This window comes from Vigna unguiculata, chromosome 8 (genome assembly GCF_037176805.1).
Source record: "Vigna unguiculata cultivar grain cowpea cultivar isolate G323 ecotype 2 chromosome 8, ASM3717680v1, whole genome shotgun sequence".
NCBI classification, from domain to species: domain Eukaryota; kingdom Viridiplantae; phylum Streptophyta; class Magnoliopsida; order Fabales; family Fabaceae; genus Vigna; species Vigna unguiculata.
In genome coordinates, this window is record NC_140799.1 from 35791594 (window position 1) to 35818907 (window position 27314).

The 27314-nt window shown below is 36.2% G+C and overlaps 2 protein-coding genes and 1 long non-coding RNA gene across 4 annotated transcripts; 1 reads left to right on the forward strand and 2 right to left on the reverse strand.

The window, feature by feature from the left end:
* Window positions 1-1648: 1648 nt before the first annotated feature.
* Window positions 1649-2059, reverse strand: LOC146884445 (uncharacterized). Its single transcript, XM_085665987.1, has one exon. It carries the CDS (start codon window positions 2057-2059, stop codon window positions 1649-1651), a length of 411 nt encoding a protein of 136 aa, XP_085522113.1.
* Window positions 2060-9681: 7622 nt separating this feature from the next.
* On the forward strand, window positions 9682-12144 carry LOC114195282 (SGNH hydrolase-type esterase superfamily protein). 2 transcript variants are annotated; one of them, XM_028085702.2, is made up of 7 exons: window positions 9682-10004; window positions 10093-10148; window positions 10234-10361; window positions 10461-10587; window positions 10754-10866; window positions 11016-11265; window positions 11811-12144. In XM_028085702.2, exons 1-7 carry the CDS (start codon window positions 9850-9852, stop codon window positions 12038-12040), a joined length of 1059 nt encoding a protein of 352 aa, XP_027941503.1. In that variant the 5' UTR covers window positions 9682-9849; the 3' UTR covers window positions 12041-12144. The 2 variants fall into 2 exon arrangements, with proteins under 2 accessions (XP_027941503.1, XP_027941502.2); XM_028085701.2 differs by having other exon boundaries at window positions 9884-10148.
* On the reverse strand, window positions 10868-11813 carry LOC114195283 (uncharacterized). Its single transcript, XR_003606466.2, has 2 exons — window positions 11226-11813; window positions 10868-11138 (listed from the first exon to the last, which is right to left on the reverse strand). It is a non-coding gene; the product is annotated as an uncharacterized LOC114195283 (long non-coding RNA).
* Window positions 12145-27314: the final 15170 nt, after the last annotated feature.

Sequence of the window (27314 nt, forward strand, 5' to 3'; positions counted from 1 at the left end):
AGGCGTTTGGCGTTTTATGTCGAGAGACAAGGTTAACCCCAACCATGCCTTTGTTTTTTCACTTCTACAAACTCTGTCCTACTCTAATTGAATGGTGGATTTCTTTTGTCGTAGCCCTCAAGAGTCCAATCGGTATGTACCTCACTTCTTACAAGAGTTTTAAGACTAGCTATTTCAAGATCTCTATCACCTGGCGTGGCCGGAAGTGGTTTTTTTATGAGGTCAATCGCCCGATGTTTTCCCTTTACTAGACACAATTGCCTTCATCGATTGACCCATGGCCTAAGGAGCTCCCTGATAAACTCCCGAGCAGAGTCTTGATCTGATGCTTGCTCTTGAAGGATTTATCTGGAGTAGTATATGGTTAGTGGTTCTAAGCTGAACGGTTATTATTGTATAATATGAACTTGTGCAATTTTTTTTGCTTGCAGATGCTATGTCTCGCTTGGTTCCCAAAGATGCTAATTTCATGAAGAGGACACTTGGGCGAAAGAAGGCGACAACCTCGTTAAGCATGCCTCCCCGCCCAGTGATCCTCACTAGTAAATCGATGGCTAAGCCCACTCCCGATGTTGAGGCCCTTACCTTAGTTTTGTGGGTAGGGACTCCCGATCCCCATGAATGGAGCCGCCATGGCGATGCTTCAAGTCCTCTGGTAAGCAGCTTACTTGGTGAAGATATTCGCTTAGGTGATAAAGTTTCTTATCACTTGAGATTTGATGTAAAGGACCTTGTCAAAGGGATCTTCAGGGCGGACGCTCTCCGTACGACCAATGAGTTGAGCCTACACTTGGCGGTGCTCACCTCTCGCTTCCCAATGGTCGATCAATCCCAGATAGATGCTCTGCAAAAAAGGCTTGCGATCTCTCGGGAAGAATTAAAGGAGATGTTGACCTCCGTTGCCAACATGTCCAAGCATTTCAGTTAGCTTGCCTTGATTAAGGCTGAGCATGTTGGATGCACTCCAAGTTGGAGGAGGCCTCTAACAGGCTGAAGGAGGAACAAGACCGCGGCAGGAAGTCGGCCGAGGAGCTCTGCAAGCTGCAACAACGCTTTGACAATCTATCTCTCGAGTATCTCAGCTTGAAGTAGTCGACCAACACTTGAGAGAAAAAGTGTCAAGACTTGGAATCCGAGCTCTTTCTCGTCGACGATCAAGTATTCATGCAACATGATATCGTGTTTCAAAAGGCTCGCGTAAGGCGACATACTATTTTAAGATCCCGATCGACCGACCTAACACCTTTGACGTCAAGTTTGACATGGTCGACAGTTAGCTCGTGACCGTCATGATGCCCTTGAGGATCCAGAGCCTGCCTAGCCGACCGATCCTTCCTCTCCCATCTATGCTATTAAAGACCCTAAAGATGTTGACCCTTGACCACTAATTCTTTAGTTTTAAGTTCGCTTTTAATTTTCTTTTTTAACATTTTAACTATGCTGATCGATTTTGTTGTCCAGGTATTCCCACTGGTAGGCTCCGTTGTCCAGATCTTCGACTACCCGATATGGGCCTTCCCAGTTTGCGGGGTAATTTTTCGTGTGCATACTTCTTTCTTGCTTCATTGGTTTTCACCACACTAAGTCTCCTTTGACGAAGCGATGAGGTCTAGCTTTATCATTGTTCCTTTGTGGCACCATTCTCCAACTAGTTTCTGCTCGGATGATTGCCTTTTTCTCGTCGCTCGGTTACCAAGTCCAATTCATGTCTGATTTCTCTAGTTTTAACATTTAAATTCTGTAACTGGCGGCGCAACGTTGGTTCCCCTACCTCTATCAGTAACATAGCGTCCTTGTCGTATATTAAATTGAAAGGTGACTCCCCTATTGTTTCATGCGATGTACACCAATAGGCACATAGTACTCCTGGAAGTTCATCAATCCAAGCTCCCCTAGCCTCGCTGAGCCTTTTTATCAATTCAGCTACGATAAATTTGTTCATTGCTTCTGCTTGATCGTTCATCTGGGGGTGCTTGGTGCTTGACTGAGCTGGTAAGGTGGCCAATTTGCACTTGTTTATAGAACTCACACAACTTTTTGTCAACGAATTGCCTTCCATTGTAAGTGATGATTGTGTGGGGTAGGCTGGACCTGCATATAATCTTCTTTCAAACGAAGGAATGGACTTGTTTGGCAGTGATGTTGGCCAAGGCCTCGATTTTGACCCATTTGGTGAAGTAGTCTACTATAATCAGAATGAACTTTTTCTGAGCCCAACCGACTCGAAACAATCCTACTATGTTCATACCCCACTGAGTGAACGACCATGGTGATGACACGCTATGCAGTTCTATTGGGGGGTGCTTTTGCGTCATTGTCATATGCTTGACATTTTTCACACTTGCGTGTCATCAGCTCACAATCCACCTTTATGGTCGGCCAATAATATCCCTTCTGAAGGATTCGAGTCTTCATTGTCCGTCCGGTATGCAAACTACAGATGTCATTATGAATTTAATCTATTACATAAGAGGTTTCGTCCTTAGATAGGCATTTGAGGAGCGGGACAGTGAATCCTCTTTTGTATAATTCATCCCTTATTATGATGAAGCGAGATGTTCTCCGAACATCGGTCGGTCTGATGTCATCTTCCTCTTCTTGTCGCTTTAACAAGTCCCAAATATCCTTTCTCCAATCCGTGGGGTCTTCAATAGCCATGCACTCTCCGATTGAGGGTTTGATCAAGATTTGTCGAATGTTTATTTCCAACTGTCATTTCTCTTTCCCTTCGACAAGCTTTGACAATCGATCTATGCGTGCATTCCCCACTCGAGGAATATGTTGCAAGGTTACTTCCTTAAAACCCTTGATCATGTAATATACTTTATGGTAGTACTGCAACAAGAGGTCATCTTTAACCTAGAACTTGCCTTGAACTTGCCCCACTACTAAGCTGTGAATCTATGTGACATTTCAGTCTTCGCACCCCTAAGTCTTTTGCTAAGGACAACCCGATTGTCAGGGCTTCGTACTCTGCTTGGTTATTAGATGCTTTGAATTTGAAGATTAATGAATGTTCTACCACTAAACCGTTCAACCCTTCTAGAACGTTGTTGGCTCCGCTTTCCCTTTTTTCTGTTGACCCATCCACAAATAACGTCCATTTTGCATCCCTTTCTTACTCATTTTCTTGCAGCTCTACGGCGAAGTCTACCAAGTGTTGGCCCTTTATCGATCCACGAGTTTCGTATTTGAGGGCAAACTCCGAGAATTCGATCAATCTAGCTATAATTCTTCCTGCCAAGTCAGGCTTTCTCAGGATTTTGCCATCAGATGGTCGGTTCTCATGATTACTTTGGAAATATGGTCGAAGGCGTCAAACGACATTAAGTAGGGCCAACACGATCTTCTCAATGAGTTGGTATCGGATTTCTGAGTCTTGCAAAACTCGACTGATGAAATGAATTAGTCGTTGCTCCAGGTTTTCTTGCACTAAAGTTGTGATGATGACGTCGTCCGAGACCGACAGTTATAATTGGAGTCGCATATCGGGAGTCAGTTGGCACATGATGGGGGGGTTGCTATCATGGTCTTCACTTCCTGAAATGCGGCCTCACATTGATTGTTGCATTTATCGGTCGTTTGTTTTTTCATCACTTTTAGGACCGGTTTGATCTGCACCATGAGTTTAGGCAGGAATCTTGCAAGTGATGTGAGTCGTGTCACCAGCCATTGAATTTCCTTCATGTTCTTGGGACTTCTCATCTCTACAATAGCAACACATTTATCCGGGTTCGCCTAAATCCCTCGTGTTGTAGGCATAAACTCGAGGAACTTCTCGACCACCACCCCAAACACTTATTCTTCGGGATTTCCTCTAAGTCCTGGACCTGTTCTTTTATGGTCTAGGATTTCACAACCATATTATTCACATATACGTTCATACTTCGACCTATTTGGTCACGAAAAATTATGTTCATGAGTCGCTGGTATGTAGCGCTGACGTTCTTCAGAACGAACGACATTACCTCATAACAATAGTTTGCTTGATCAGTTACGAAGGTTGTATTCGCTTTGTCTGGTGCGTACAAAAGGATCTGATTATATCCTAAATATGCATCAAGGAATCCTTAGGACATGCTTTGTTTAACTCGGTGAAATTGATACACATCTTCCACTTCCTGCTCGACTTCTTCACCATCACCGAATTGGTCAACCAAGTGGTGTATTTGATTTCCTGGATGAACCCTACTTCCAAGAGCTTTTTTACTTCTCCCTCCACCACTTTTTTCCATTCTTCTGTCATCTTTCTCTTCTTCTAAGCTATTGGGCGTGCTTATTTGAAAATGGTTAATTTGTAGACCATGACTTCTGGATGAATGCTCGACATGTCCGTAGTTGTCCAGGCGAACAAATATTTGTTCTTGAGGAGGACTTCTGTTAGGAGTTTTTCTTCATTCACATCAACTTGGCTTCCTATCTTGGTCACTTGCTTTGCAGTTTTGTCGATCGGTATCGCCTTGGTGTTGCCCTCGGACACTATACGATCTTTAGTGTTTGTTTAGGGATCTAGATTAACCATTGCTACCTCTGATCTCCTAATCGGCATGCACCGTACATATGTTTCCTTTATCCGACGGGAATTTCTTAGCCAAGTGAGTAATGGAAACAGTTGCTCCAAAAGCATTTAAGTACGGTCTCCCTAGCAAAATGTTGTAAGAGGTGTTAGCTTCAACTAGAATATACCCCCTGACCGTCGCGCCTCGAGTCGATCCTTGTTCTTAGATCTAAGTAGCCTCTAGTGTCACCGTGCTCAGTTGAGATTTCGACGATCTGCTTATTGTAAGGCACATCAGATCTTTTGAGATGTTCATCTTCTAAAAGGTTTTCCAGTAGAGAATGTCGACAGAGCTCCCCTGGTCGACCAAAACCTTGCCGATCCCGTACTCGACGACTTGAATCGAGATAACCGTGGGATCGTCCTGGTCCAGAACTGGTGCCTTGAAGTCTTCATCGGTAAAAGTGATTGGTGGCAGAGTTCGAGCCTTCTTCTCCACCAGGTGGATGGATTTCAAGGTCCTGACATATCTCTTCTAAGCGAATGAGCTAGATCCACCCCTTGTGAAACCTCTGGATATGGTGTTTATGTATCCCCTAAGAGGATGCTCTCTTCTTCTACTTCTGCTCTGATCACGTCGCACAGATGAACCTCTTTTTCGTTCAAAATCTCTTTTATCCCTTGTGGATCTTTACGATTGAGAGAACTGTCAAGACTTCTCTTCCTCGGGGAACTTCACTTTGTGTGCTCCTTTCTCATATATTGCTTCAACTGTTCGGCTCGAATAAGTTCCTCTATTTTGTCACGCAAAGTGTGACATAATTCTGTGGTGTGTCAGATGGTACGGTGATATAGACAATGCTTGCTCCCATCGGCATCTACGGGAGGTGGCTTCTTCCTAGGGGGTTGCAAGGAATCAGTGTTGAATGTTTCCATTAAGATTTTGGTCCTGAGGGCGTTGAGGGAGGTGTAACTAGTGAATTTAGGACATTTGCACTCAGATGTCTTCCTGGTCAACGACTTGCTTGCATGCTTTTGAGTGCTTTTCTCAATGATCGGCGAATCAGGCTCCTAGGTTCGTGCATGAAAGTTTGCATATCTTCCATCTACATGAACTACGCTGCTCACTCTCGCATCTCCTCCATTTTTCTTGGTGGTTTGTTGTTGATCTTGTCAGCAAAAACACCTGGTTGCAATCTTGTTGAAAATTGGTACCTTGCGATCTCATCGCTTAGGTCTTTAATCTGCACCAAAATTTTGTTGAACCGATCCACAAAGCTTCTTAATTATTCGTCCTTGTCTTGTCGAACGTTAACTAGGGTTGTCGGTGTGAGGGTAGCAGGCTTGAATAGGGAGAATTGGATGCTGAAGTGAGCCTTGAGTGTGTCGAAACAATCGATGTTGTTGGGGGTAACTCTTAGAACCATTCGAGGGCATGTCTTGTTAGGGAAGAGGAAGACCCTGCACCAAATCAGGTCGCCCACTACATGGAACATCATCTGGTTGGAAAAGGTATGCAGGTGGTTGTCAAGATTTGAAGTCATGTCGTAATTGTCAAAAATAGGCATCTTCCACCTATTAAGTAGTTGTGTTTCAAGGATGAACGGTGTGAACATAAATTCTCCTTCGGTATGGACCGTCATTCGCGATGGATGTCCTCCTCGACTGGCCCCAGAGCTCTCCACTATAGTGTGGACGTAACTTCCTTCGACAGTTGTGCTCTCTCTATTCGAGAGGGTTAAGGGCGATCTCCTCCGCCTGATTGAGCCCAATTTTGCTGGAACTTCCTTTCAGCTCCTGGTTGGTCGACTAAGCCTCGGGGGGTCGAGAATAGTTGGTGTCTAGGGCACGAAGTTTCCCTCTTCCTTCTGTCAGAGAGTCGCATTCTCCTCCTGTAAGACCTGGAGTTGGGCCTCATAATTTCTCTACATCTCATCCATTTGCTGCTTGAACATCTCTCTTGCGTCTCCTTATTTGTTTGCTGCTCTTCTTCCTTCTATGTTGCTTGCATGTTTCTTATGGTCACCATAAGGGTTTTGGACTAATCGCTTGACTCCACGGTGGCCGCCAAAATGTTTCGAGTATAGGGAATGGGCGTCTATCAAAACATTGTGATTTGTCTTCCTTCTTTGCTCTATCGTCATTCGATTCTCTTTCTTCTCCTGCTTGGTCGTCCAGACGATCGGGGTACCTGTCAATTAGGCTTTGATGCTTAAGTCATTTGGGATCCGTTCGGGGTTAGCAATTAATGTTGTAATAAATGCGAAATAAAAGTTCTTAACAACTTACCTCGAAGTCATATTTATAGTTTTTTATATGGGCTTGTAATTAAGGTTTCCTTAATTGAGGTCAAATTGCTTTTTTAACTTGATTACTGACCTCTTTTACCTTAACTACAGATATCTAATTCTTGTGTTGCGTCTGCCTTACTAATGTGGTCGTGCATGTGCAACTCGATCGATCGTGACTTTGTGCCCTAACAACTAGATGAGAATGGCAAGTCATGGCTGGTGTTGTCTAGGGCCACGGTGTGCAGTCACGGTTGAAAACATCAAGAAGAATCTCAATGTGATTTTCAATTATTTGTTGGCAAAGCAAATGTGGCATGAGGTCACCCTGTCGTCACGCGTTGCCTTCGATCGCTCGGTTGTTGAGCTCTTATTATCACTCTAGAGAAATTACCACATCAACTAGTCACAACTTCAATCTCGTCCTTCGGCTGCTCAATTGTTGAGCTCTTATTATCACTCTAGAGAAATTGCCACATCAACTAGTCACGACTTCAATCCCACTTGTTGGATCATTGGATAACCAGAGATGTGGTTAGCGTGGCTCAGTTTGACGCCGATCGGTGCTGCGTGAACTTCTTTGAGTGTCGATCAACTATTGTGGGGGATTGGACTCTACAGTAGAAACTATAAAATATAAATTAATAGAATTTCATTTCTCAACTTTTCTTATGAAAATGGCTAGTACCCAAAAACGAAATAGATGCATATAGAGGTGTCAATTTGGCCCAGCTCACAGGGCTTGGCACTGGCCCATGTGGGCTAAAACAAAAAAAGCCCACATTAAAAAAAAGCACCCATGTGGCCCATCCAACGACCCGAACGGGGTCTGACGACCCAAATGGGCCTGACGACTCGATCATTCTTGACGATCCGAACGGGCCCGAGGATCTAGTAGGACCCGACTATCTAGTTGGGCCCGATTATCTAGACGAGCACGATGACCCGGATGGGCCCGACAAGCACGACGACCCAGACGGGCTCGAGGATCCAGACGGTTCCAACGACCCGAACGGGTTCGACGACCCGAGTGGCCCTGACGACTCGATCATTCCTGACGATCCGAACGGGCCCGAGGATCCAGTTGGACCCGACGATCCAGACGGGTACGACGATCCAGACGTGCACGATGATCCGAACGGGCCTGACGACCCGAACAATCCAGATGCGCTTGACGACTCAGATGATTCCGACGATGCGGACGTGCCCGACGACTCGGACAGACCTGACGACACGGACGGGCCCAACGATCCAAACGGACATCATTACCCCAACGAGCCCTATGACACAGACGAGACCGACGACTCAAACAGGCCCGACGAGCCCGACTATCCAGACAGGCACGATGACCCGAATAGGCCGGACGTTAGGACAGGATGAACGACCCAGACGAGCCCGACGACGCGGACGAACCCGACGACAAGGACGGGTCAAACGACCCGGACATACTAGATAACACGGACGAGCTCGAAAATCTAGACGGGCACGATGACCTAGATGGGCCCGACGAGGAGGACAATCTTGACCACCGAGACGACCCGGATGGGTCAGACAACTCAAATAGGCCCGACGACCCGACGGGCCCGACATTCTGGACGGGGTAGACGATCCAAACTTGCCTAACGACCTGACGGGTCACATCACCCGTCCAGGTCGTTGGGTCCGTCCGGGTCGACCAGTCGTCCATGTTGTCGGGCTTGTCCGGTTCGACCGATTTGTGTTGGTCGGGTTGTCCGAATCGTGGGGCTCGTCTGGGTCGTCGAATCTGTCCGAGTTGTTGAGTTTGTCTAGGTCGTCTGGGTCGCCGGGCCCGACCCGGTCATTGTACCCGTCTGGATCATCGAGCCCGTTTGTGTTATCTGGCATGTCTGGTTTGTCTGAACCGTCCTCATCGTCGGGTCCGTCCGTGTCGTCATGCCCGTCTGGATCTTCTAGGTCGTCAAACTCGTCCGTGTCGTGGGGCTCTTTCAGGTCGTCGAGCCCGTCTGTGTCGTCTAGCTCGTCCGGCTCGTCGGCCTCGTCAGAGTCATTGTGCCTGTCTGGATCATCGGCCTCGTCCGGGTCGTCGTTCCCGTCCAGATCTTCGTACTCGTCCGGAGCATCGGACTCGTTCGGGTCGTCCGGATCATCGGGCTCATTCGGATCGTCCGGATCATCGGTCTCGTTCGGGTCGTCCGGTCTGTTCGGGTTTTTGAGCTCATCGTTTGGATCATCGTGCTTATCCAAGTCATTAGGCTCGTTCAAGTCGTCAAGCTCGTCCGGATCGTCAGGCCCTCGATGCCTCTCGATGCCTCTAGATACATATATTTACTATCAATTCTACAAAAATATTTAATATTTCTCTGTAATATATATATATATATATATATATATATATATATATATATATATATATATATATATATATTCCATTTTAATATTTCTTTCTCCCTCTTTTTATGACATTTTATCAAAAACAGAAATAGAAACTCCTCCTTAATGTCAATGATGCACGCATGACATTAGTTGTAAAAGATAGATACAATGATTTGCTTGTTCTTTTTCTAATATTAATTTAGACTTGTTTTGAAATATCCAAAATAGCAGAAAATTGATATGAACTAAGCATAAAATCACCTTAGTTAAACCAAGCAGCACAAGAGGTCAAACCTAATTTTAAGCAAACATTCATTACCGTAAACAGAAACTGCATATATAGTTGGTAAACAATATTGAATATAATTCTCTTTACATTTTTCTAAATTTTCTTTGACAAAGAGGTTTTGCTTGTCCTTCAATTAACCTTCAGCAAGTAAAAGATTTGAGTGAGACAACAAACAGTAAATGCAACACAAATGTGTGCCCGTGCGCCATTTAAAGTAGTGAATCAGTAAAAGCTAACATTGCTGACTCCAATGTTCTTTGTTGGCCAACTCCTGTTAAAGAAAATCCAACCACTAAGTTTTATGATTTTATCACAGTAAGAAGCGATAAAAACCACTCAGTTTCAAGTGTCAATGTGGTTTGGAAAATAAGCAACTAACACGCATGCTTGAAGAATTGACACAACAGTGCAGAACTTGAATGCAATACTGCTATAAAAACTATGACTCAGTTCTATATGTTAAGCAGAAGGTTAAAAAAAACAAATATGTCAATGTCAAGGCTGGTTTTTGCTGCTTGTATCATCTCTATGGCAGCAATTGCTCTAGCAGCTACTCCTGTAACATACATATTTGGTGACTCCTTGACAGATGTTGGTAACAATAATTTTCTGCAATATTCTTTAGCCAAATCTAATTATCCTTGGTATGGAATTGATTATAGTGGTGGTCAAGCTACTGGAAGATTCTGCAATGGGAGGACTATTGGTGATTTCATATGTATTTTCTGCAACTCAACTTTTTCCTGTTTTTGTTGTTTTCATGTTGTTTATGGCTTGATGGTCTTGTTTATGGCTTTTTGCAGCTGCAAAACTTGGAATTCCATCACCACCACCTTATCTATCGGTGACTCAAAATGTTGATACCTTACTCAAAGGAGTAAACTATGCATCTGGTGGGGCAGGAATTCTGAATGATACAGGACTTTACTTTGTAAGCATACCATCTTCAAGCCCCAGAATCCTATTTACATATTATAAATTGAGTGGCTTCTTCTCATCTAATGTATTCACCATCCTTTGATTATTATAGATTCAGAGGTTATCTTTCGATGATCAAATCAAAAACTTCAAGAAAACAAAAGAAGTAATCACAGCAAACATAAGAGAGGTGGCTGCCAACAAGCACTTCAATGAGGCCACATTCTTCATTGGAATTGGTAACACTATACACGCAAGAAAACACTTCTATTACAAATAAACAACAATATGTGAATTTCAATAATAAAATTTTAACTTTGTTCAACTCTTAATCAGAACTTTGTTCTACTAATATTGCTTTGAATGTTAAATCCTTTGATTTCCATGTCCTGCAATCTTTTGCAGGCAGCAATGATTACGTCAACAATTTCTTGCAACCCTTCTTGCCAGATGGCCAACAATACACTCATGAAGAGTTCACAGAGCTCTTAATCTCAACCTTAGATCAACAACTTCAGGTAAAAATCAATGCAGTATATGCATGTTAAATTAACTTTATAGAATATCTGAACAAACTATGTTCTAGTAAGAAATACTTCTTCACATCAGTATCATTCATACATCTATCTATATTTCAATCAACTACTAAAGAATCTGATTATACCAGAGTCTTTATCAACTGGGAGCACGAAAAATAGTCTTCCATGGCTTAGGTCCACTCGGTTGTATTCCATCACAGAGGGTCAAATCCAAAAGTGGCCAATGTCTAAAGCGAGTCAATGAATGGATTCTGCAATTCAACTCAAATGTACAGAAGCTAATCAACAGACTTAATCATCGTCTTCCAAATGCAAAGTTCATTTTCGCAGATACATACCCGTTAGTTCTTGATTTGATCAATAATCCCTCCACTTACGGTAACAATTTGACATCTCTACCACTTAATATCATAAAAAAATACAGTTATGCCGTTACTCTTTAGTTTTCTGTTAAAGTCCATCTGTACGTAGAAGTACTCCAATTGGATCAGTGATATTTTTAGATTTTGTCATAAATGTAAATCAATAATTCAAAACTCAAAGTAAGGCATTTCCCATTTTTATAAGAATTTCAATGGCATCACCAATTATAACCCTGTGAATGTAAAATAGATCCTTTCTCACCATCCCAACAGTGTATAGTGTATGAAAATATATTTTCTCACTATACTCGTAGTATGAGACAAATGGATTCAACCATTTTTTTTTCATTCCCTCAAAAATCAATTCCTTTCACCCATTGAGAGATGCCGCCATCCCACAACCACAACCACATGTATATTGTCAAAAGTTTGTCAAGCAAACTTAGCCAAACAATAATTTCCCAACTAGAAAATATTTCACCCCACTTAGTTAAAATGAAATCATGTGGGATCTTTTTTCTGGCTGTACATGACAAATGTTTTTGATTAACGATTTTGCAGGTTTTAAGGTTTCAAACACGTCATGTTGCAACGTAGACACGAGTATTGGAGGTTTGTGCTTGCCAAACTCAAAAGTCTGCAGAAACCGCCATGAGTTTGTGTTTTGGGATGCCTTCCATCCTTCAGATGCAGCCAATGCTGTTCTTGCAGAAAAGTTTTTCTCCCTTCTCTTCACATCATTTAAGTCTGCAGCACCAACTGCAGCACCAACCCCTTCTCCGACACCATAAGTTTTCTCCAATCCATTGAACTGCAGCACAATACAGATGTACTTACATTGTAACACTATAATGCTTCATGGTTTTAATTAATACCAATATAAAACTATAACTGATATTAGGGTCGCTCGTAGAAGCAATACACCTTATTGTTTCCACTTACAAAAATACAGAGAAACAATATGTATACTTTCTATCTGGACTTACTATGTATCCTTACATTCAAATTGGTAAATCTAGTTTAAAAGTTTAAAATCCTGTGAATTTATTGGTTACTTCTAAAATGTAAAACTAATTTTTGAAGACCAAAATAAAATTGGATAAATAGTAAAAGACTTAAATAAACAATAGCCACCATGAGAGAAATCAGCAACTGAAAATTACAAGGGAATCAAAAACTAAAATTCAATGACATAAAGAGTAGGTGTAGTGGTTGATTGCTCTCAGTTGAAAGGCCAGTTTTTTCCACATGAGAAAACTTGAGATAGGTAAAGACTATTCCAATTTAAGCTGAGTCCCTTGAAGTGCTTGAAAAGGCCCTCTCCCAATCTCTAAAAGAAAAGGTAACCAAATACCTCGTAAGTTAGAAGTCAAAGTCACCAGGCCAAACCAAGCACAATAAGATCGCATCAAATCTTAAAAGGAAAAGAGCCCTAAATTCCCATCCAGCATTTCTTCGGTGTGGTTAAAGCAAAAAAATCATCATCGAGCAATCACATACATATATACACCAAGATCAAAGAACATAAAAGAATAACATAAAATAATTAAAGTCAAACAAAGATGCAAATTTGACCACGAATCCGTCAATATCAAGAAACCATAATTGAAACCCAGAAGCCGAAAAGAGTATAAGAACTAAAATGAAAAAGCTTCGCTGGCGAATGATTTCTTGATTTTAGAAAATGAAAACCAAGACCCAGAAAATAGAAAGAGCGAAATTTGTACAAAAGATTAAAGATTGTGAATCCTACGAGAAATAGCAAAAATCCATTAAAATTGGGACTATGCCAGTCCATTGAGGAACCTTTCAATTTCGCATCTGTTCGTATTCTCTATCCCACTATAAGAGAAACAGAGAATCATAGTAGATGCATCTTACTAACAGAAACGAATGTTGATTGAAGAGAGACAATTTGGAGAAGAGATACTGAGGGCTATGAAAAATTATGAGATAGGAAAATACGGAGAAAGTGAGCGTGGAAAAGGTGGGATCTTGATTTGATTATATAGCCCCAATTGAACTAGGGTTTGGTTAAAATTACCAATTTGCCGGTGTAACGGTAAAACATAAAGCCAGGAGAGGATAACACACACGTACCCACTAAGCTAATCGTGGAAGAGTGGATAGACAGATTTAAGTATAATTATTTGTTTTCAAGAAAAAACAATTTCATAATTTTTAAGCTATTTATAGTTAGAAAATAAATAACAACAAACGTAATTTTTTTTATATCGTTTGCAGCCTTATAACTTTTTACTTTCCAATTCTCTAATTTTCCTCGCCTTTTTCTCAGCTTTCATGATTTTTTTTAAGCTATTTTATTTTTACCTTAATACAAAAACTAAAGAAAAAAAGTTCAAGAAAGCAATTCTATATTGTTATATTATTATCCTCTAAATGATCCATAACTTAAATGACATGTAACAGTGAAAGATTGGTATCACAATAGTAAGAAGTTACAATGTATTTGATATATGTGCCCAACAATGTATTTTTTGTTTCAGTCCCTAAACTTAACGTTAATTTTCAAAAGAAAAAAAAATAAAATTAAACTCTCAATCGCAATATTGGTTTACCGGAGAATTGTCTTGCAAATTTTGGTTATTTTTTTAATTATTTATACGTGCAGGGTATATATTTAAGTGTCTTTTATTAACCTTCTGCTAAGCAATCTTAAAAATAGAATTTATTGGTTTAATTATGCTTTTAGTCCCTATTTTGGAGTCAAAATCTCAAAATGGTACCTAAATTTTTAAAAGTTTCAAATTGGTCCTTTTTTTTTTGTTAAAACGTCTCACGTTTGCCCTGTCCGTTAAATTAAGGTTGACACCGTTAGAGGGAGTGTCACGTGTCAGTTCCTCGATTTTTTGAATTTTTTTATTATTTTTTTATTTTTAAATTTTTTTGAATTTTTAAAAAAAAATCAAAAAATTGTCACGTGTCAAGCTGTCATTGTGCCATGTGGCAGTGACAGAGTGACGTGGCAGTGACAGTGACACGTGTCAGTATTATGCCCGGTGTCATTTCCTTTTTCTCAATTTGGTCCCTTTATTTTAATTTGTCTCAATTTAGTCCCAATTTTTGTAAAAATAAACAATTTTGTCTCTCTCCAAAATTGAAATCAAATTTAATTTCTATATAAATGTACACAAATATTCCCATTAAAATTGATATTTCAAGTAAATATTTTTAACCAAATTAAGTTTATTTAATTAATATTTTACATTGAACTTTATTTAAAATGGTTTAAAAGTTGTTAATAGAAAAAAAATCATAAATTAACTAGTTCATGTAACAATAAAACACATATAAATTTAAAATTTGAAAACAATTTTAAGTAAAGTTAAATGTAAAACATAATTTTAAATAAACTTAGCTATGTTAAAAATATATAATAAAAATATCAATTTGAATAAAAATATCAAATTTAATAAAAATATTTGTATAACATTTATATATAATTAAATTTGATTTCAATTTGGAGAGGGACAAAATTGCTAATTTTTACAAAAATTAGGACTAAATTGAGACAAATTAAAATAAAGGGACCAAATTGAGATTAAGGAAATGACACCTGGCATCATACTGACACGTGTCACTGTCACGTCACTCTGTCACTGCCACATGGCACGATGACAACTTGACACGTGGCAATTTTGTGATTTTAAAAAAATAAAAAAAATAAAAAAAATATTAAAAAAATTGAGGAACTGACATGTGACACTCTCTCTAATGACGTCAACATTGACTTAACGGAAAGGACAAACGTGAGACGTTTTAACAAAAAAGGGGACCATTTTGAGACTTTTAAAAATTTGGGTACTATTTTGAGATTTTGACTCCAAAATGGGGATCAAAGGCATAATTAAACCTAATTTATTTGATGTTTTATTCAATTTGTCTTTTGTGTTAAGCTCACATGAAACATGAACTTAACGCTAACAATGAGCAAACTAATTCAAATTTCTGAGTTGAGTCTGTCACCACATATTTAAGTTATACCAATTTTAAGTGTAGTTATTTTCTTGATTTTGTTTATGTTTTTTAATGTATTCAAGAGAGGTAATATTTAGAACCTAAATATATAGAACACGAGTTTATATCCATAAAGTGAAGTTGTGTTTTGAAATAATAATTTATAATTTCAATTACATGATTTTAATTTTCTTTTATTTGTATAGAATTTAACAATTTTTTTTGTAGTGTAGTTTTAATGATAAAATTTTATTTGTTTTCCATAGTTTCATATATAAAATTTCAAATAATTGATTTTGTTTAAACAAGTTTTGTACGGGTTGATCGATCATCGATGATAACTGTTATGCTCGTTATATCGTTTTTTTTTGTCTATCTATGCATTTTATGCTATATTTTTTATTTTTTCTTTACTTGTGGAGAGTTTTGAAGATTTGTAACGTTGAATGAAAAAAAAGAAGAAGAAAAATTTGTTTCTAGATATTGGTAAAGTAAGTATGAAAACTCGATTGTTTATCGGCCCCCATTCACAAATCTGCGTGTGAATTTGGGTTTCTTCCTCCACCCCATAGTTTTCTACCTACACCTCAAAAATTTTCAAAATTTTGAAAGTTATCCTTTGATTTTGATTAGGGTAAAAACCCTAATTGTTACTTTATCCCTCACTGAGCTGCAACTTCTCCTTCACAATATCTTTTTTCGAAATTTAACTTCCATTTGGAAGATTTGGGATAATAAGTATTCAACATTAAACCAAATGGTTATAATAGCTCCAACATTCAAAAGCTTAAACTATAGGGTTAAGGCACATATCACATTTTATACTTGTGTTTGGATTATTGTTTGAACATTCAAAAGTCATTTGAAGAACATTGAAAGTCACATCTATTTGTTTGATAATTTTTTTTCTTTACGTTTTATTGAGTATTTAAGATGTCTAAACTGTAATTGTATTCAAAGCAATACTTTTGATGTTTTTTTCTTGGATGAAGTTTAATAGACGAAACAACATACTCAACAAACAACAACTTGATAACAAGTGAAATAATAGACTCAATAAACAACAAATTTTGTTAAGATAGAGTTCTAATTCATGATTTTGAAATCATGGTAAGAAGTGCACAATAAATTTAATTAAATCAAGTTGTAAAATAAAGGTTAAATTATACTTTTAGTCCCCATTTTCGTAGCAAAATTTGAATTTGGTCCCTCAATTAATTTTTATCTTAATCTGGTCCCTATTTTGGGAAATTTGACCCAATCAAGTCCTTTCCGTTAGTGGTGGAGTAACGGTGTTAAATGGGGTGCCACGTGTCAGCTTCTGGATTTTTTTATTTTTTTTTGAATTTTTTTGAATTTTTTTTTTGAATTTTTTTATTATTTTTTATTAATTTTTTTAAAATTTTTTTAAAAATTAAAATTTTGCCACGTGTCAAGCGGACATCGTGCCACGTGGCAGTGACAGTGCCACGTGTCACTATTTGGGAGTTGTCATTTTCTCATTCTCAATTTGGTCCCTGTATTTTATTTTTTGTCTCAATTTAGTCCCATTTTTTGTAAAAATTGTGCAATTTTGTCCCTCTCCAAATTGAAACCAAATTTAATTTCTATATAAATATGCACAAATATTTCTATCAAAATTGATATTTCAAGTAAATATTTTTAACAAGATTAAGTTTATTTTAATTTATATTTTACGTTAAACTTTATTTAAAATTGTTTTAAAGTTGTTAATAAAAAAATTCATAAATTATATTGATATTTTATTACATTATACTTTAATATTGTTTTTTATTTGAATTTATATTTTAAATAATTGCATATTTTTAAAATGTGTAAAATTCAATAATTTCTATACAAATATTTTAGTTAGTATAAAAGTAACAATTATATAATTTAAGAAAAATTAACTAGTTTATGTAACAATAAAAAACAAATAAATTTAAAATTTGAAAACAATTTTAAGTAAAATTTAATGTGAAAAAAAATTAAAGAAACTTGGTTTTATTGAAAATATATAATAAAAATATCAATTTGAATAAAAAAATAAAATTTAATAAAAATATTTGTATAACATTTTATAATTTTTGTTTCAATTTGGAAGGGGACGAAATTGCATAATTTTTACAAAAATTGAGACTAAATTGAGACAAAAGATAAAATACAGGGACCAAATTAAGAATGAGAAAATGACACCTCCCAAATAGTGACATGTGGCACTGTCACTGCCACGTGGCACGATGTCAGGTTGACACGTGGCAAAATTTTAATTTTTTTTTTAAATTTAAAAAAAATTAATAAAAAATCAAAAAAAAATCAAAAAATAAATTAAAATATTCAAAAAATATAGAAGCTGACACGTGGCACCCCATTTAACACCGTTACTCCACCACTAACGGAAAGGACTTGATTGAGTCAAATTTCCCAAAATAGGGACCAGATTGAGATAAAAATTAATTGAGGGACCAAATTCAAATTTTGCTACGAAAATGGGCACTAAAAGTATAATTTAATCTAAAATAAAATTTAAATCCACTTATATAATATAAATTGATCTTATCTTTAGTTGATGTATGATTTCTGACAATATAATAAATTTTTTAAGATGTAAAATCAATCATCATCTTCACGACTTTAATCTCAACCAGAGAATATTATAAAATAAAATAAAAATCCACAATTTTTCTTGAAAACAAAAAAGATAGTGGCGTCCACAGAATAAGAAAGGGGTATATTAGGGTGTTGGAAAAAGTAGATAAAGGTACAATGTTTTAATGAACACCACATGAATGAAGGTTTGTTATCAACCATTGCAAAAAGAGTCATGTGAACAATTTCTATAGCAATAACATGTTAATGGGGTCGAATCAAATAGGTTAAAATACTCATTTGGTCCATGTTTTTGTTGAAAAATCTCAAATAGGTCCTAAGATTTTTTTTAGTCTCAATTAGGTCCATATTTTTAAAATGTGTAACAGTTAGGCCCATTCCGTTAGTATAGAGTTAACAGTGTTAAAGATGTGCCACGTGTCAGCTCCACATTTTTTTGAATTTTTTTTGAATTTTTTTAAAATTTTTTTAATTTTTTTTTAATTTTTTTTTTAATTTTTTGAATTTTTTTTTTGAAAATTATTCATGCCACGTGTCACGTCAGTATTGTGCCACGTGTCAAGTCAATAAGGTGACACGTGTCAAATCATTGTCTGAATCTCAATTTGGTCCATATATTTGTTATTTTATTACATTTCAGTCCATTTTTTTAAAATTTTTTAAATATATTTATTTTAACTTTTTACAAAATTGTTTTAAAATTTAATATTTAAATTTATAAAATTGTTAATTTTAAACCAACTCTAACATTTGTATATAAATTATTTAAAACAATTTTGTAACAAGTTAAAATAAATATTTTAAAATTTTAAAACAAAATATAAAATAAACTTAATATTATTAAAATGTTTAATAAAAATATCATTATAAAATTTATATAAAAGTTAAATTTGATTTCAATTTGGAAATGATAAAATTGAAAATTAAAAAAAAATGGACTGAAATATAATTAAAATAACAAATATATGGACCAAATTGAGATTCAAACAATAACTTGACACGTGTTACCTTACTGACTTGACACGTGGCACAATATTGATGTGACACGTGGCATGAATAATTTTCAAAAAAAAATTAAAAAATTTAAAAAAAATTTAAAAAAAAATTAAAAAAAAATTAAAAAATAAAAATAAAAAATTCAAAAAAATGAGAAGCTGACACGTGGCATATCCTTAACACCGTTAACTCTATACTAACGGAATGGGCCTAATTGTTACACATTTTCAAAAATATGGACCTAATTGAGACTAAAAAAAATCTTAGGACCTATTTAAGATTTTTCAACAAAAACATGGACGAAAGGAGTATTTTAATCAATCAAATATGCACAAAAGCATCAAAAATAAATAAATAAATGGCGGTTATGCCACAAGCTATGCCTTAACTGTAACAGTACTTCTTAAAATCGCTGATTTTCATAATTTTTTATATACTTAATCAATCTTCATAACTTTTTATACAATGACTTCCAAACCATAAACTTATTACTTTACAATAATTATCTTTAAAAAAGCATGTCAATCATAATTTTTAATACACAATATAAAAATTTGCACCCTTAATGTCAATAGATTACAAATCATAATAAATATATTTTAAAATAATATTTATACATAAATGAGTTAAATACGATTTTTTCTCTCAAATTATTATAACAAATTGTGTTTTATTTCTAAATTAAATTATAAAGTATTTAATTATGTATTTTATAAAATTTATGTAAAATATCATTTTTTTATAAAATAGTTATATTATAATAAGAAAAATATGTTACCTAATTTTTATAAAATACAAGAAGGAAACATAATTTTTTACAGTAATTTGGATTTAAAAATATATATTTAATTTTTTAATAAATTTATGACTAATATCCCTACAGAAGTTTTAACTATTTAAATTAATATGAGAAGAAATTATATTATTATTCAAAGTAAGAGCTTTCAGAAAAATAAATTTGATGAACGGTGATCCAATTTGTGGGGAAACCAAGAAGGAATTTGTTTGGTCTTCTTGTTGAGTCAGAAGTGAGAGTGGCAAGAAACTAATTTTGTTTTTGTGGGGTCAATGTTAGCCTCTCAATTTCATGGGTCACATGCATATTTTATTATGTAATAAATATATTTTTAATGTGTTTTATGATTAACTAAGAAATATAATTTTTAATGTATTTATAAATATTATTGTTAGCACTCTTCCATCAAATAGACCACATCCTCTTTAAGACCGTCTATTTTTCTAAGATATTCTTTTTGTTGCATCGGGTTTTGGGTAGTATGTTCTTTTAACTGCTTCCATAGGGTGTAAATGAAATCTTTGACAGTGTAAAAGGAAAAGACTAACTTTCAACAAAATTCCATGTCCACTCTTATTAGTTGAGCGGTGTTTCTCTCTACACCTTCAATTTGTTTTTTCACCATTCTAAACATTTTTAAAATACCTGAAATGATCCTGTACCTCTCATACACAAATACCACCGAATTTTGAAATTAATGATCCATGGCAGCACCCTTCACACACAAATACTGAATTTCGAAATCTGGTTTAAGTAGTACTGGATTTTAAAATTCAGTTAAAAATATTATCAAATTTTAAAATCTGGTTAGAAAAATTATTAGATTTTCAAATGTGATTATCATATTTAACGGATATATATATATATATATATATATATATATATATATATATCAAATTTTGACATTTTGTATATATGTATTTTGAATTTTATTTTTAATAATGTATTAAGAAAATAAAAAATTGAAAAACAAATAAAATTAAAAAAATGAACACTAAAAAAATGTAAAAAATTGAAATATAAAAAATAAAATAATATGAAATTACGATAGATCTCACGTATTTGTTGTCTTCATACACATGATACATACAAAGATAGGGACAATAAATTCCACGAAATTTATGAGTTAATAGAGAATATTTTATGTATAATTACTCGTATAGTACCTAGTTTGAGACTAATGTGTCAATTAGATACCTAGTTTAAAAAAAGTGTCAATTGCATTCTAACTTCTGAAAAAGTACTTCAATTAGGTCCCTTTTAAACGGAGTTGACTAATGCCGTTAGTCAACGTGCCACGTGTCAGTCTATGTTTTTTTTCTTTTAAATTGTTTTTTAGTTTTTTTAAAATTTTTTGAAAAAAAAATAAAAATGCCACGTATCAAATCCCTGTGCGTGACACGTGGCATTGCAGTACCATGTGTCAATGTCACTATCAGATGTCATTGTGTTGATTTCAATTTAGTCCCTATATATGTCTTTTTGTTTCAATTTAGTACCTAAGTATGTGTAGGTGATTCAATTTTGTCCCAATTTTTTTTAATAATTAAAATATTTTTGTAATCCATTTTTTATAAGATTAAAAATAATTAAGTATAAATATTTTTATAAAATTAAGTACTAATATTTATATTGTTTCTCTCAATTTCAGACCAAATTTATTATTTGTGTAAATCTTATACTAATATTTTTTATTAATTACTTCTTTATTAAGTACTCATGTTTTGTTAATTTTTATTTTTTTTTCCAAAATAGAACAATATTATCTCTTACTAATTTTAAACCAAAATTTCTATTGGTATGAATGTTATACTAATTTTTTTTATTAAAAGTGACTTAATAAAATGACTTTTACCACTAAATTTTAATATAAATATCAAATACTTAATTTTTGTAAAACTTTTATACTTAATTACTTTTAATTTTATAAAAAATGGATTTTAATTATTAAAAAAATTAGGTCAAAATTAAATCAGATACACATAAGTAGGTACTAAATTGAAACAAAAAACATATATGGGAACTAAATCGAAATCAACAAAATGGCATCTAATAGTGATACTGACATGTGGCATTGCAATGCCACGTGGCACTAACGATGCCACGTGTCACACACAGGGACTTGACATGTGGCATTCTTTTTTCAAAAAAAATTTAAAAAAATTAAAAAAAAATCAAAAAAACCACAGACTGACACGTGGCACATTGACTAACGGCGTTAGTCAACTTTGTCTGAAAGGAACCTAATTGAAGCACTTTTTTAAAAGTTGGATGCAATTGACACTTTTTTAAACCGGGTACCTATTTGACACATTAGTCCTAAACTGGGTACTATATGAGTAATTATACCAAGATTTTAACAACCAATTGTAGTTGAAGACCTAATTTTTACCACCTGTGAAAGAAGAAAGAAAAATATGTACAGAAACATAATATTGTATTTATATTCAAATAATCACACATTTAAGTGTGTGTTTGATTCAGAATCAATTTCAAATTTTCAACGTAAAAACAATAATTAGTTATTTCTCATTAAATTTGAACTTTTTACCTTTTAATTGATTTTGGAAATCAAACATATATTGATTTTGCGTTAGAAAATCAATCATAATAAATTCTATGTCTGTTTAACGTAAAACCAAACACAATGTACTAATTTGGTCTTGTTCTTCTTGTGCATAACATAGGGGTTGTCGGGAGCAGGTGAATCCACATAGCAGGGCCAACGCAATCTTCTCAACGAGTTGGTATCGGGTTTCTGAGTCTTGCAAGACTCGACTGATGAAATGAATTAGTCGTTGCTCAAGGTTTTCTTGCACTAAAGTTACGCTGATAACATCATTCGAGACTGACAGGTATAATTGGAGTCGCATATCGGGAGTCGGTCGACACATGATAGGGGGTTGCTATCATGGTCTTAACTTCCTGAAATGTTGCCTCACATTGATTGTTCCATTTATCAACCGTTTGTTTTTTCATCACTTTTAGGATCGGTTTGATCCGCTCAATGAGTTTAGGCAGGAATCTTGTAAGTAATGTGAGTCGTCCCACCATCCACTGAATTTCCTTCATGTTCTTGGGACTTCTCATGTCTACAATAGCAACACATTTATCCAGGTTCGCCTAAATCCCTCGTGCCATAAGCATAAACCCAAGGAACTTCTCGACCGTCACCCCGAACACTTATTCTTTAGGGTTTAAGCGCATCCTGTATTTACGTACCCGGCGAAAGATTTCCTCCAAGTCCTGGACCTGTTCTTTTATGGTTTAGGATTTCACCACCATATCATTAACATATACGTCCATACTTCGGAATATTTGGTCACAAAAAATTATGTTCATGAGTCGTAGGTATGTAGTGCCGACGTTCTTCAGACCGAACGACATTACCTCATAACAATAGTTTGCTTGATCAGTTATGAAGGTTGTATTCGCTTTGTTTGGTGCGTACACAAGGATCTGATTATATCCTAAATATGCATCAAGGAATCCTTGGGACATGCTTTGTTTAACTCGGTGAAATTGATACACATCTTCCACTTCCCGCTCGACTTCTTCACCATCACCGAATTGGTCAACCAAGTGGTGTATTTGATTTCCTAGACGAACCCTACTTCCAAGAGCTTTTTTACTTCTCCCTCCACTACTTTTTTCCATTCTTCTCCCATCTTTCTCTTCTTTTAAGCTAATGGGCGTGCTTATTTGAAAATGGTTAATTTGTGAACCATGACTTTTGGATGAATGCTCGACATGTCCGTAGTTGTCCAGGCGAACAAATATTTGTTCTTGAGGAGGACTTCCGTAGGAGTTTTTCTTCATTCGCATCAACTTGGCTTCGAATCTTGGTCACTTGTTTTGCAATTTTGTCGATCGTTATCGCCTTGGTGTCCCCCTCAGACTTTATACGATCTTCAGTGTTCGTTTAGGGATCTAGATTAGCCATTGCTACCTCTGATTTGCTAATCGAAATGCACCGTACATATGTTTCCTTTATCCAACGGGAATTTCTTAGCCAAGTGAGTAATGGAAAAAATTGCTCCAAAAGCATTTAAGTACGGTCTCCCTAGCAAAATGTTGTAAGAGGTGTTAGCTTCAACTAGAATATACCACACTCTTACCCACTAACCGTCGCGCCTCGAGTCGATCCTTGTTCTTAGATCCAAGTAGCCTCTAGTGTCAATGTGCTCAATTAAGAATCTGACAATCTGCTTATTGTAAGGCACATCAAATCTTTTGAGATGTTCATCTTCTAAAAGGTTTTCCAGTAGAGGATGTCGACAGAGCTCCCCTGGTCGACCAAAACCTTGCCGATCCCTTAATCGATGACTTGAATCGAGATAACCATGGGATCGTCCTGGTCCATAACTGGCGCCTTGAAGTTTTCATCGGTAAAACTGATTGGTGGCACAGTTCAAGCCTTCTTCTCCACCAGGTGGACGGATTTCAATGTCCTGACATATCTCTTCCGAGCGGACGAGCTAGATCCACCCCTTGTGAAACCTCTGGATATGGTGTTTATGTATCCCCTAAGAGGATGCTCTCTTCTTCTACTTCTGCTCTGATCACGCCGCACAGGTGAACCTCTTTTTCGTTCAAAATCTCTTTTATCCCTTGTGGATCTTTGCGATTGAGAGAACTGGCAAGACTTCTCTTCCTCGGGGAACTTCACTCTGTATGCTCCTTTCTCACATATTGCTTCAACTGTTTGGCTCGGATAAGTGCCTCTATTTTGTCACGCAAAGTGTGACATAATTTTGTGGTGTGTCCGATGGTACAGTGATATAGACAATGCTTGCTCCCATTGGCATCTGCGGGAGGTGGCTTCTTCCTAGGGGGTTGCAAGGAATCAGTGTTGAATGTTTCCATTAAGATTTTGGTCCTGAGGACGTTAGGGGGGTGTAACTGGTGAATTTAGGACCTTTGCGCTCAGATGTCTTCCTGGTCGGGGACTTGCTTGCAGGCTTTTGAGTGCTTTTCTCATTGATCAGCGGATCAGGCTCCTACATTTGTGCACAAAAGTTTGCATATCTTCCATATACATGAACTACAGTGCTCGCTCTCGCATCTCCTCCATTTTGTTGGTGGTTTGTGGCTGATCTTGTCAGCGAAAACACCCGGTTACAATCCTGTTGAAAATTGGTATCCTGCGATCTCATCGCTCAGGTCTTTAATCTTCACCAAAATTCTGTTGAAGCGATCCACAAAGCTTCTTAACGATTCATCCTTGTCTTGTCGAACGTTAACTAGGGTCGTCAGTGTGAGGGTAGCAGGCCTGAATGGGGCGAATTGGGTGTTGAAGCGAGCCTTGAGTGTGGCGAAACAATCGATGTTGTTGGGGGTAACTCTTAGAACCATTTGAGGGCATGTCTTGTTAGGGAAGAGGAAGACCTTGCACCAAATGAGGTTGCTCACTGCATAGAACATCATCTGGTTTGAAAAGGTATGCAAGTGGTTGTTAGGATTTGAAGTCACGTCGTAATTGTCAAACATGGGCAACTTCCACCTATCAAGTAGTTGTGTTTCAAGGATGAACGGTGTGAACAAAAATTCTCCTTCGCTATGGGCCGTAATTCGCGATGGATGTCCTCCCCGACTGGCCCCAAAGCTCTCCATTATAGTGTGGGACATAACTTCCTTCGACAATTGTGTTCTCTCTATTCGAGATGGTTGAGAGCGATCTCCTCCGCCTGACTGAGCCCAATTTCGCTTGAACTTCCCTTCAGCTCCTGGTTGGTCGACTAAGCCTCGAGGGGTCGAGAATAGTTGGTGTTGACGGCACGGGGTTTCCCTTTTCCTTCTGTTAGAGAGCCACATTCTCCTCCTATAAGACCTGGAGTTGGGCCTCATAATTTCTCTACATCTCATCCATTCGCTGCTTGAACATCTCTCTTACGTCTCCTTGTTTGTTTGCTGCTCTTCTTCCTTCTACGTTGCTTGCATGTTTCTTATGGTCACCATAACAGTTTTGGACTAATCGCTTGACCCCACGGTGGCTGCCAAAATGTTTCAAGTATAGGGATTGGGCATCTATCAAAACATTGTGACTTGTCTTCCTTCTTCGCTCTATCGTCATTCGATTCTCTTTCTTCTCCTGCTCGGTCGTCCAGACGATCGGGGTACCTGTCAATTAGGCTTTGATACTTAAGTCATTTGGGATCCGTTCGGGGTTAGCAATTAATGTTGTAATAAATGCGAAATAAATGTTCTTAGAAACTTACCTTAGGATCATATTTATAGTTTTTTATAGGTTAAAATACCTTTTTGGTCCCAATTTTCGTCAAGTTTTTTGAAACAAGTCCTAATTTTGGTTTTGTGTTCAAATAGGTCCCAATTTTCGTCAATTTTGTTCAATTGGGTCCTTTTTTGCTAACACCGTTTAAATCATTAACGGCCATGAACAGTGATTGCCACATGTCACTTCGTGGTTTTTTTAATTTTATTTTTATTTTATTTTTATTTTTTTTTTAAATTTTTTAATTTTTTTTAAATGTACACATGTCAACCTAGGGGTGTGCCACGTGTCACTTTGTGGTTTTTTTGAATTTTTTTGAATTTTTTTAAAAAAATTTTTAAATTTTTAAAATTTTTTTTTAATGTCCACGTGTCAACCCAGTAGCATGTCACGTGTCAAAGTCAATGTTCTAAATTCAATTTGGTCCCTATATTTGTTATTTTTGTTCAATTAGGTCCAAATTTTTGTTAACATTAACCAATTTGGTCTCTCTCCAAATTAAAACCAAATTTAATTTTTATATTAAAATTCATATTTTTTATTAAATATCTTTATTTAATATATTAAAATTCACATCATTATAACTTTAATATAAAAATTAAATTTGGTCACATCTTCTATAGGGACCAAATTGGTTAATCTTAACAAAAATTAGGACCTAATTGAACAAAAATAACAAATATAGGGACCAAATTGAATATAGAATGTTAACTTTGACACGTGGCACACTACTAGATTGACACGTGGATATTTAAAAAATAATTCAAAAAAATTCAAAAAAAATTCAAAAAAATAAAATAAAAAATTCAAAAAAATCACAAAGTGACACGTGGCACACTCCTGGGTTGACACGTGTATATTTAAAAAAAAATTAAAAAAATTAAAAAAAAATTAAAAAAAATAAAAATAAAAATAAAAAAAATTCAAAAAAACCACGAAGTCACACGTGACAGTCACTGTTCATGGTCGTTAATGATTTAAACGGTGTTAGCAAAAAAGGACCCAATTGAACAAAATTGACGAAAATTGGGACCTATTTGAACACAAAACCAAAATTAGGACTTGTTTCAAAAAACTTGACGAAAATTGGGACCAAAAAGGTATTTTAACCTTTTTTATATGGGCTCGTAATTAAGGTTTCCTTAATTGAGGTCAAATTTCTTTTTTAACTTGATTACTGACCTCTTTTACCTTAACTACAAATATCTAATTCTTGTGTTGCGTTTGCCTAACTAGTGTGGTCGTGCGTGTGCAACTCGATCGGTCGTGACTTTGTGCCCTAACAGCCAAATGAGAATGGCAAGTCATGGCTGGTGTTGCGAAGGGCCACAATGTGCAATCATGGTTGCAAACATCAAGAAGAATCTCAATGTGATTTTCAGTTAGTTGTTGGCAAAGCAAATATGGCATGAGGTCACCCTGGCGTCACGCGTTGCCTTCGATCGCTCGGTTT